This window comes from Lolium rigidum, chromosome 5 (assembly GCF_022539505.1).
Source record: "Lolium rigidum isolate FL_2022 chromosome 5, APGP_CSIRO_Lrig_0.1, whole genome shotgun sequence".
Lineage (NCBI taxonomy): Eukaryota > Viridiplantae > Streptophyta > Magnoliopsida > Poales > Poaceae > Lolium > Lolium rigidum.
The window spans coordinates 13,819,183-13,830,984 of NC_061512.1; the positions used below are offsets into that span (position 1 = coordinate 13,819,183).

Here is an 11,802-nt window from a genome sequence, read left to right on the forward strand (position 1 = left end):
AAAAGAAAAACCATACTAAGGAAAACCACTATTTACCGAGTATGAGAAATACTCGGTGAAGATTACAAACATGAAGGAGGAAAGGGGCGTTGGATCCGTGCATCCAGATCCCGGGCTGAGTAGGGCTCGTCTCTCTCTTTCTTCTCCTCCAGAGGTTGGAGCCGAGGACGGTGGAGAAGGGCACCGTCTCCTTCAATAAAGCTGTGGATCGTGGCCACCTCTCGCGGTGGACTTGAGGTGCTGCGATGCATCTTCTGGCAGGCCGTGGAGGCGAGGGGATCAAGAGCAGCGGCATGTCGACCTGTGCATCTGCAAGGTGGTGGGGATGGTTCCTGCTGCAAGGTGGAGTGAACCGCATGGTGGCTATGTTCGATGCCGTGATCTATGGCCGAAGTGGCGGCCCCTCCAAACGCCGTAACGACGGTTCTGCAACCTACAACGTGGAGGCCCCTTCAAGAGTTTCTCGCCGGAGCTCTGCGTCGTTTCACCGCCAAGTGGTGCGTCCCCGACGGAGTCATGGCGGCCGGCGATGGAGGCTCAATCAAGGTGGAGAGGACCAAGGACTTGATAGTGTTTCAGTTTTTCGTTTTAGGGTCCTTTGTGTATTTTTGTTGGGTATTGTGCCATATTTTTTTCTTCTTCTGAGGGTCTAGCTTGTAAAATGTTCCCACCGACGCTTAATTAATTGGAGCTTCGAGGCCCCATCACAAAAATGAAGAAGGAAAAGTGACAAGCATGCTAAATAAGTCCCAAGTACATGACCTTAAACATGATTTAAGTCCAACAAAGGGCACAAACATAAATTGAAATGATATAAGAATACACTGACAGAAATTGTTGCATGTTGCGACAAGTTACATCACAACAAAAGGACCACCCATATAGCAACACATATTTGACAACTATAAATATGTGTTGCAAAGAATTATAGTGGATACGAATATATCTCTATCTCTATCCCTTATAATTAATTATAGATGCATAACATATTAACAAAGTCACATAAGAGATATGAATAAACAAAAGTTCTAGACATAGTTTCGTCCACGTATAACAATATTAACTAGCAACAACTTAAGAAAAAGGAGGAAGTGATGATTTTGGGACAGGGTTAGGCTGGCGATTGATTTTGGATGAGAAATAAGATTGGGCATGAATATTTGGTCCAAAACTTTATGCCGCTAAGCAGGAAGCTTATTGGCTAAGGGGCTAAATTGGGGCTGAATTAACTTAGTGAGGCTATTGGCGGCTACTCTTGTTTTAGCCTAAGAAGCCTCTAGCCGTAGCGGGATGCCTCCTGAAAGGCTATAGCCACTAGCCAGGATGCTATAGCCGGCTATTTAGAACTTGGGCTATTACTAGCAGAAGTACAACAATTGACATTAGCATCTACTTCTATTGAATTTTCACTAAGGTGGCAGTGTACATCAGAATCAGAGATGTCAATATCAATTACTTTAGAAAATGAAAGAAAATTATTATTCTGGAGAACATTAAAAAAATCAGAATAATACCTTGATGAGCAGATTTTTGTATCTCCAGGCTTTCTTGCTTTCCATAGCAATTTCCATCATGGTTCCCCCCCCCCCCTATATTTTTCCTTGTGTTTCTTCTTTCTACTACACCGGGCCCCAATTCTGCTTTGGCTTTTGAACAGGATAAGGTGGTTTGAAATGAATTAGAACACACCGACAGAAATTGAAACAAAACAAGATATTTTAATAAAATAGAGCATTATTTTATATACATGTCCCTTCAATGTTAAAATACTATGATCTCAATTTGTGCCTATGTGGTGCACTGACCCATCTACCATTTTCCATTTATATTTTTCCTAGTGGGCGGCCGGCCTTGTTTGCTCAATTCATATGTTAGGTTCAGTTCATATGTCGTCATCATGTGTGCTAGATCCAAGAAGATGGAGCGGAGATTTGTATCTTAATTTTTGAACTATTTACAATCTTCTGTGTGAATATAGGATACTACTACACATTTGCCGGGCAATGCAAAACAAGAAAAAACAAAAAAAAATGGAGCGGAGATTTGTATCAGCTGTATTCACACAAAAAATCGACAAACAAACAAGGCATCGTTTTGATCGAGTAACACAAAACTTTGCACAAAATTTAGGTGTCTGTCATGGCTATCTGGGAGCGGAGAGCTGTTGCGCGGACACGCACGACGGCGGCGACCAGCTGCTGCTAGCGCCGCCGGTGGTGATATCCGAGCCCTTCCACTTGGTGCCGCCGCCGACGATGCCTCGGCCATACATCCTGAGGTAGGCGAGCTGCTCCGTCCGGGGCTCGCACACGTCCATGCTGCCGTCGAGCATGGCGGCCACGGCCGTCATGGCCGGCCGCAGCGACGCGTCCTCGTGCAGGCAGCACAGCGCGACCCTCACCACCCGCGCCACCTCCGTCGCGCTCGCGCGTCCCTCCAGCCTCGCGTCCACCAGCTCCGCGTACCGCCGGCCGCCTTCCTCGTGCGCCTCCAGCGCCACCGCCGGGAAGTAGCTGCCGTGGCCCTCCGACGAAGCGCTGCTGGAGACGGCGGAGGTGGTGCCGGCGGTGTCGTCGTGGTCGTCCTGTAGCAGCAGCTTGGAGTTCTTGGCGCCGCGCACGATCTCGAGCAGCACCATGCCGAAGCTGTACACGTCGGCCTTGTCGGACACGGGCGCGTTGGTGAGCCACTCCGGCGCCAGGTACCCGCGCGTGCCGCGCATCGTGGTGAACAGCCCCGACTGCTCCGGGCTGAGCAGCTTCGCCAGCCCGAAGTCGGCGATCTTGACGCCGCCGCGCTCGTCCAGCAAGATGTTCTCCGGCTTCACGTCGCAGTGCAGGATCTTGCGGTCGCAGCCGGCGTGCAGGTACGCCAACCCGCGCGCCGCGCCCACGCACACCCCCACGCGCTCCGGCCACTCCAGCAAGGCCTGCGTCTTCTTGTTGCCGGAGCGGGAGAGGAAGAGGGACTGGTCCAGGGAGCCGCGGGACATGAACTCGTAGACCAGCATGAGCTGCCGGGAGTGGTCGGCGCAGAAGCCGCGCAGCTTCACCAGGTTCACGTGGTGGACGTTGCCGATGACGGCGATCTCGGTGAGGAACTCGCGCCGCCCCTGCGTGCCCAGGTTGTTCATCCGCTTCACGGCCACCGTGGTGCGGTCGGGGAGCTCGCCGCGGTACACGGACCCGAACCCGCCGGAGCCGATCTGCGACCTGAACCCGCTGGTCGCTGCCTCCAGATCGGCGAACGTGAACCGAGCAGGCAAGCCGGGGATGAGGACCTCGTCGTCGTCGTCGTGGTGGTGCTCGTTATCGTCGTCCCCCATCTCCGACGGGGCATTGGACGACGCTCGCGACGACGACCTAGACGACATCATCTTGAGCATGAACCAGCTGCTGCCATGCCCGTTCCCACCACCGCCATGCTTCTTATTCTTCTTCTTGCCACCGTCCGGGCTACGGCGGTTCTTGAGCCACTGCACGGCCAGCACGTAGAGCAGGAAGGTGATGAACACGGCCGCCACGGTGGGCAGCACGATGCCGAACACGATTGTGATGGAGCTCAGTGCTGACGACGACGACGAGCCGCGTGACGTCGATGGCGGTGGCGGTGGGAGCGTCTTGATGAAGCCAGCGGTGCCGTCTGTGCTCGCTCGGAGCACGGAGCCGACCTGGTTGTGCAGGAGAAAGCAGGACTTGGAGGAGTTCTTGTAGAGGAAGCCGAGGCAGGAGCAGTTGGCCGAGCAGAGGTCGCGGCACGCCGGGAGCGCCTCACCGGCCGTCGCCGGGGCCGCAAACTTGCTCCCGAAGTAGCCGACGCCGTCGCCTAAGCTTATGTAGCCGTAAGCTGGTTTTTGTGCCGCAGGCGCAGACGACGACGCGTTGCAGGCCTGGGCTGGGACGGGGAGCGCAGCGCCATTGGCCGGCGCGCACCCGCCGGTGGTGTGCGTGCTGAAGGCGTCGGGACACATGCAGGAGGAGGCGTTGTTGCCGGGCGTGCAGAGGCCGATGGATCCGCACGGCAGCGGCAGGTCGCAGTCGCTGGCCGGAGCCGCCCACACGGCTGGGAGCGTGGCGCGCGCCGCCGTGGGCGAGTAGGCCATGCTGAGCGCGCGCAGGCGGCCGGACGAGTGCACCTTGAGGAGCTTAGATGAGGAAGGGTCGGTGAAGAGGAGCGTGAAGACGGTGTCGATGGCGTTGTCGGCGAGGAGGTAGATGCCGGTGGCGTTGACCTTCATGGAGTGGACGGCCTGGTTGGACTGCTGCACGGACGCGGCGTCCGATGACAGCGCCCAGTACGTGACGAACCCACCGTCGGAGTTGGTGCTCGTCGTCGTCCGCCACTGGAGGAGGGCGTCGGTGGTGGTAAGGATGAGGCGGTAGGCGCCGCGGGAGAGGTCTTGGTCGGAGACGGTGCCGGTGAGCGGCACGCCGACGGGGAGCGTCTGGCCCGGCAGCAGCGTGTCGGTGGGGGCGTCGAAGGAGGACCAGAGCGTGGCGTTGGCGGCGTCGAGGAGCGTGAGCTGGCCGGTGTCGAGCAGACGCATCGCGGCGACGGGTGCGGCGAGGTTGGCGGGCGTGGACCAAGCCGGCGGCGCCGACAGGTCGGCCGGGTCGGAGAGCGCGAGGCCGGACGCGGTGAGCGAGAGGACGATGGACTGGACGATGGTGGCGCCGTCGGTGGCGGTCCAGACGGGGGTGCGGGACGCGTCGTGGATGACGGAGAAGAAGAAGAGGGTCTGCGTGTCGCCGGAGGTGTCGGAGGCGGGGGCGTAGACGGCGGCGGCGAAGGTGGCGTTGGGGGAGCGGAGGAAGACGCCATTGGTGTCGATGAAGTGGAAGTATGTGAGGTTGAAGGGCGGGTACAGGTACTCCACCGGCACCGTGCGCGCCGCCGCCTTCCACTTGGAGCTGCTGGCGACGAGCAGCAAGCTGCAGCATAGGAGGAGCAGAACAGGGCGTGCCATGGATACAAATGGCGCCTTCTGTGCTGGCTAGCAGCACTAGTTCCCCGCAGCTGCGACGCCGGCGACGTGGTGTGGAAGCAGCATGGCCATGGCGAAATGGTGGGGAGCTGGGGATGGGGAGAGTTGACCCTGGAGCTGAAATGGACGCCGGAATTTAATGAGAAAGAAAAATGTGGAGTGTACTCCTACTACATTGAATGCAGTCAGCAGCACCAAGTCGTTGTTTGCTTGAGCTGCAGCTCTGCCCATCACGGCAAGAAAATCGATGATCAAAACTATTTTTTCAATTTTCACATGTATTAAGTGGTAAATTTGACCAACATAATACAAGATATATATCATAAAATATATATCCATAAAAATTTAGATGTTTTACTTTACAATAATAATTTTTAAGTTGTATAATTTATAGTATTATATTAGGTAAATTAACGATCTAGGGATGCGCTTAGACTCTATAAACCAAGACGGAGGAAGTATCATTAGTTGTATCTTGATCTGTGTGGATCGATGATTCTTTTTAAACATAAGGTCTTAGCCCAGCTTTATTAAAATAAAGCCACATTGGCAGATTACATGGATGTCGAGAACAACTTACAACACAGCTAAAACAAGCAAACATCAAATGCGATTGAAGAACAACTTGCAACAACATGGTCCTCCTTTGCAATCAGCAACTCGGTGTCGTTGGACCTCCGGATGAAACCGGCGGGTGTTGCTTGACATGGAAACACACCCGGAAGTCGCACACCAGCCACATCCAGTCCATCGTCGAAAAAGGCTCCCTGCCTCCTTGCCTTGACTTGGAGGGCGCCGAACCGCCGGCCGATGGGAACGCTCCCCTGAGCTAGGATGCAAAATAATGATGAGAACCGAAAGAGAAGATTCGAACAAGCAACGCCCGACCAAACACATCGAGAAGCACCGCAACACACCGGAGATCAAGCACATCGGAGACGAAGCTGCTGGGAGAGATGGAGAACACACCGACCCACCTCTAACCGCACATCAGATGCCCACAACCTCGTCGAGCACCCCATGACCCACGCCTTCAACAAGGGCAGCGACGCCATGGCGCCACCGTGGCCCAATCGAAGATTAGGTTTTCATCTAGGGACTTAGGAGGAGGGGAAAGGACAGTACCTCGACGCCGCCCATAACAGGGAAGGCGGCGCCCATGGCGTCGTCGCTGTCGTGACCGGCATAGCCAGTCAGGGATTTCTCCTGGTCGCAGAGCCTCGCTAACATCTGGGCCGATTCAAAACAAGCAAGATTGGGCGCATCGAGAGGAGAAGAGGGGTTGACTGCTTCCGATCTGGTGCCGACGACCACTGAGGGGGCCCCGAGCCAAGGCTAGCACCCGCCGGCTCCACGCCGTCCACACGGCCGCAGAGACCAGCCCGCACCCGTCAGCACCGCTCGCCGCCAAACTGGTGCCGGACCACCAGCAGACCATTGCCGCCGCCGTGAGATCCCGAGCTCCCACCGAGGCCGCCGCCGACAGAGTCCGGCCTTACCTGAGGCCGAGCCAGAGGCCAAGCCGTCGGAGCATGGAACCCACCGAGCAGCCGCATCGGCCATGGTGAGTCCGGCGCGGCGTTCCTCCACCTAGCCACCGTGAGGGGAGCCAAGAGCCCAGATCCCCGCCGGCCCCATCACCGACGTCTCGAGCTTAGCCTGGCAGCGCCTCCAGGGACGATGAGGAGGAGGAGAACATTGGGGGACAGAGGTGGCGGCGGGACTAGGGTTTCGCCCCCTCGGTCGCCTGGAGGGGCGACGCGAGGGGAGCGTTCGGTCCCCAATTTGTATGTACACAGTACTTCTCAGACTAGCTCCTTTCTCGATTATTGAGTTCCATTCTCGAACATTGCAACCAAAGAAAATACTAGTCTGCTGCTGTGGGTACAAAGATACTTCAACCTTAAATTGTTGATATGATATTGTTACAACATGAAAGAAAATGTTGTGCGATGACATCATCAAATTACTTGTATATTGTGGTATCTAGATAACTAATTTTATTTTATTTTCCCACGAGACGAGCAAGAATATGCAGGAAGAAAACCCCGGCTATACTACTACTAATTCTGGTTGTACGATGATATCATAAATTACTTGTATGTGGATTTGTGGGGATTGATTATTGATCCCCATCTTACCTTGCAACTAAAAGAAGCTACTAGAAGGATATCCTAAGAATCATTGGAAAATTGATAAGATGATAATACTCCCTCCGTTCATGAATATATGGCCACATCGTTTGTTGTGTGAAACTTTGACAAATGATTTAGTCAACTAAATAAAGTTATATATCATTTAAAAATATACCATTGGAAAATTCATTGAAATGTGCATTCGATGATATAGTTTTGAATGACATGCAACTTATATTTGGTGGATCCAATTATTAGTCAAAGTTTGTCTTGAAAAACAAAGTGACCTTGTATACAAGAACGGAGGGAGTATATTATCTACGATTATATTAGCCCTCATTGAGATTTTCTTTTCAGTATTTTGCGTTTTTTCCTTACATACACAACTGACGCATACACACAAATGCAGGCGTCTGTATACATGCGCGAGATTGGTGAAGACGACATGTGTTAATCGATCCATGTGAAGAGCAAACAGTTCCAAACATGAAAGTCAGAGATAGATACCCCTGAGCATTTGATAAATTTTAGTAGCAGTTGGCCGGCCGTTGGAGAATACAGATACAGACGTAGCAGTACAAGTTGGCCTTGGTTTGTGACACCAGACGTCTTATTGTACCTTATGACCTGGGGTACATATGATGGGACGGACTGGCTGGGTTTGATTTTCAGATTCGGTGTTCTTCTTCAGCTCACGTTCTTGTTTCATGCTTTCTTTCGGAGTTTGGTTCGTGCTGAGACATGTTGCTTGCTTATAAACAGGAGAAGTACTAGTAGATAGAGATGCTCCTGTCGAGATGGAGGACCAATTAGAGCAAGTACAATAAGGCACAGTCAGCTGGCTATAAAACATAAAATATTATATCTTGACTTAGTTGGAGGAGTGAGAATAGGAGAGAGAAGGTTAGTGGGCTCTAATGCAAAAGCCAACTCTAGCACGAGCTGCTAGGCACTTTGTGAGAGTGAAAGGTGGACCATAATTTTGTTAAAGTAGTACATTTTAGAGTCAACTATTGTACATGATGGCTATAAACTAGCTATAGATGATATGGCAAACCACTATAGCCAGCTGACTACACTATTGTTCTTGCTCTTATACTACTCCACTCATACTTGGATTAATTATGTTACGTTAGTACGTACGAGCTGCTCAAAATCTCTCCGAATGCCTGCCGGGAAGTTCTGCCACGGCAGCCATTTCTCCTGCCACGGCAGCATGGTGTTCCGCGATTAATTACGAGCGTACACATGTTGCCGGCAGCACTTTTAAACCTGCCGTTGTTCTGTTGCCAAGGGATTCTTAGGTGCAAAAGGCCTATGACAATAATATAGTCGGTGCATTGTCCTTTTTTAAATACTGAAAAGGCGGTTCAGAGTTGTTTTTTTATAAACAAACAAACAATGAACGAGAAGGGACAAGTAATCTAAGCTAGGAGATTTTAGCGATTACAACAACCACCATATTAGCAACATTAATCAGGTTCAATTATACCTAAACTATTTGTTGATATTTTTTTTTAAAAAATACTATAGCTATATCCAATTTTAAATTTATATAAGTATTTAATATTTTTTTTGGAAGAGAAGGTTCATTGGTTCCTTCAATTATACCTTAAATATATGTGTTCATTCGTTCAAACTATTACTGTAGATACATCCAAATATATTTATCTACAATTTGATTAGCCCTGGTGGAGATTTTCATTTTATTACAAATTGGTCTTTACCCGTAGACACACACACACATATACACATGGGAAGCAGGTACATAGAACTGTAGGCGGCATAGATACATATATGTGGCTTCAGAAGAGCATCTCCAACAAAGTTGCTATATTTTGCTTAGATTGGAAAAAATAGAAAATATAACAACTTGGTTCCAAATTGTTGCTCCAACAGCCCTTGTATAAATGGTCGCCTAACATTTTTTTACCAAGCTTGGTAGATTGGACCATCCAATTGGTATATTTGCAAAGCCAAGATGCACTTTCTATATCTCCCAAAATGACGCGGGAGAAGGGCAACTGCCACAACCGGAGCTATGTACAAGTCAAGGGGGGCCACCGCCCCCTCCCCAACTTTTTAAGAATTACTGAAGGAATTTTTTTACAAGGGCGTAGAAGATAAATTTTTAGCACTTTGGCCCCCAAATATAGATATTTTGTGTTTTGCCCCCCATAATTCCTTGGCAAGCTCCGCCACTAGCAACTGCTGAGACGAGTGAGTCTCCGCCCCCCATCACTGCCAAATCCGGCCACAGTGACTGCCATAGAGTTCTCCCCCGGCCTCCTCCTCCTCCACGACGACCTCGTCACGTGCCTAGGAAGCTATTGCCGCTCGCCCGACGCTGGCACACCGCGTGCATCTGCTGGCGACTTGACAGGGAAGTGTGTCATTCAATTCGGACTAGAGAAGGTCGGGGCTTGCGATTCCGGCTGCGGAGGAGCTCTGCCGCGCACCCCGGCACTCCTTCACGGCCTAGGAAGCCCCGCCCACTCCGCTCGCAGCTCAGCACGGTCAGTCTCGAGGTTGCGTGGCCCCGCACCACTGCTGGCTTGGGCGGGTGTCTAGCGTGGGCAAGCTGCGTGTGTGGGCTAGCGGCCATGCGTGGGCAGGCCGTGGAAGTGCGATGGGAGGCGGGTGTGGGCAAACCGGCTTGTGTGTGAGGAAAATAAAGAAAATATAAAATAAAGGAAAAAAGGTCTAACCTAGTGACATGTGGGTTCCATGTGCCCAATGCCACTTTTCGATTGCTATTATAGAAACTAGCAAGGTGGCCCTCGCAAATGCGAGGGCAACATTTATACTGTTTAATTATTGGTCTCATTATTCTTTGATCATATAAATCTTGTATATCATATCGTGTCAGTAATCTTGTATATTCATATCGTGTCACAATATGTAAATATATTATATGGTTGTGTAACAACCAGTAGAGAATGGCATATAACATGTTTAATCATATTTTCTTTTTTTATACAAATGGTCACTGTGTTATTTTGCGAGGGCATCGTCATTAGTTGCTATATTTTAAAGAGGAGCATTATCCTTAGAATGTTAAAATTTACCATTATATAAATTTATGGACTCTCATGGACATTCACATTATGTGATAGAAAATAATAAGACGTCTATAACCACCACCCATAGTAAATAAAATCACATGTATATAAAATATCATTAATCATCTCTCGTTTTTGGGTAAATGGTTATCGGTTTTTTTCTTCCGGAAACACTATAATTATAATATTAATGTGTGGAATTTGTTCGGTATATACAATTGAGATAATTCAGAGGTAGCTAGTATTTTTATGTGATTTTAAATCGGCGGGCTAAGTTAACAATCAATTTGCTAAATAGTTAGGGTTTACTTGAGCACCAACCATACGATATTTAGACATTTCTAATCAAATATAATAATTTTTATTCATAAAGTAAACAGAAAAAATTTCTCCAAGTCAATATAACTGTCGACTAAACAATAAGTATTTAAGTTTTATTTAATTTGATCTTTCTACATCTTGTTCGGCCTTCATTTGTTCGGAAAATGCATGGCATTCGCACATTCCTATGAAATATATATGAAATACATTAAATGTTAAACAAAGTAAGTTTACCGTACACAACTTTGACCTGTAATTGGTACATAGACATGTTACTCAAAATAATGTACTTTTTAAATTTTAGTGTTCTTAATTTTTTTCATGCTAAAGCAATATATTAACGCATCGTTAACTATATTTATTGATATTTCACTATTTAAAATGCTATTTTCCAACGGACATGTATTATTTTATCTACATTTTAACTTCCTCTGCGCTAATCCTACTTTCCAGTCCAATCATTCTATGCTCACGTTCTTGTATTGATTAGTTTCTTTTTAAACATGGACCGATCAGCCATAGAGATTTCAGTTTAGATAACCGATATGAGTTTAGATAACCGATATGTTTTGGATTTCTGGAGCTAGTTTCTCCTACCTACTCCCTTTGTTCGTAACTATTGCGCGTGATTCTCGGTTCGATCAAAGTCAAACTTTGTAAACTCTAGCCAAATATTTGCAAAAATTATTAATATCTACAATATAAAATATTATATTAGAACTTTTACATAATATATTTCCATGTTTTATTATCTAAATAATGGCTATTAGTATCGTATATTTTCGATCAAACTTTGTAAAGTTTGATTTTCGAAAAACCTAGAATACAAACTAAATAAACACGGAGATAGTAAACATAGACCATTTCTTATTTTTTTTTATAATCACTGATCGGCTTTGAACTATTTTTACAAGTTATCGATCAGCTTTGGAATTTCTTTTATATTCATCAATCAGATTTGGATCTTTTTATAATTATAATCACCAATCAGCTTTGGATTTTCTTTTAAAATAGCCGACTAACTTTGGAGACTACGTATATAGCTAAAACTTAGAAAGTCTCCTTTTATCTATAGTTTGGATATAGTCTGATCGTAGTCTCCCTGAATTAAACATGACCTGCCTTGTTTCTTTTTGGAACGTGACCTGTCTTGTTAGAAGGTTATGTAATTAAATTACATAGACCTTACGTAACTCTTTTTCGTGAATTGGATGGCTGACCTGCCACGTAATTGTATGTGTAACGTAACTTTGGTTCTCCTATTAAATCAGACTCCCCGAATTAAACGTGACATGCCTTG

At 48.2% G+C, this 11,802-nt stretch overlaps 1 protein-coding gene across 1 annotated transcript; it reads right to left on the reverse strand.

Moving 5' to 3' along the window:
* Nucleotides 1–2,143: 2,143 nt before the first annotated feature.
* Nucleotides 2,144–4,966, reverse strand: LOC124655640 (G-type lectin S-receptor-like serine/threonine-protein kinase At5g35370). The gene has a single exon (XM_047194504.1). It carries the CDS (start codon nt 4,964–4,966, stop codon nt 2,144–2,146), a length of 2,823 nt encoding a protein of 940 aa, XP_047050460.1.
* Nucleotides 4,967–11,802: the final 6,836 nt, after the last annotated feature.

Excerpts from the sequence above, each read along its gene's own strand:
- LOC124655640 (XM_047194504.1), bottom strand. The coding sequence starts at position 4,966 with ATGGCACGCCCTGTTCTGCTCCTCCTATGCTGCAGCTTGCTGCTCGTC.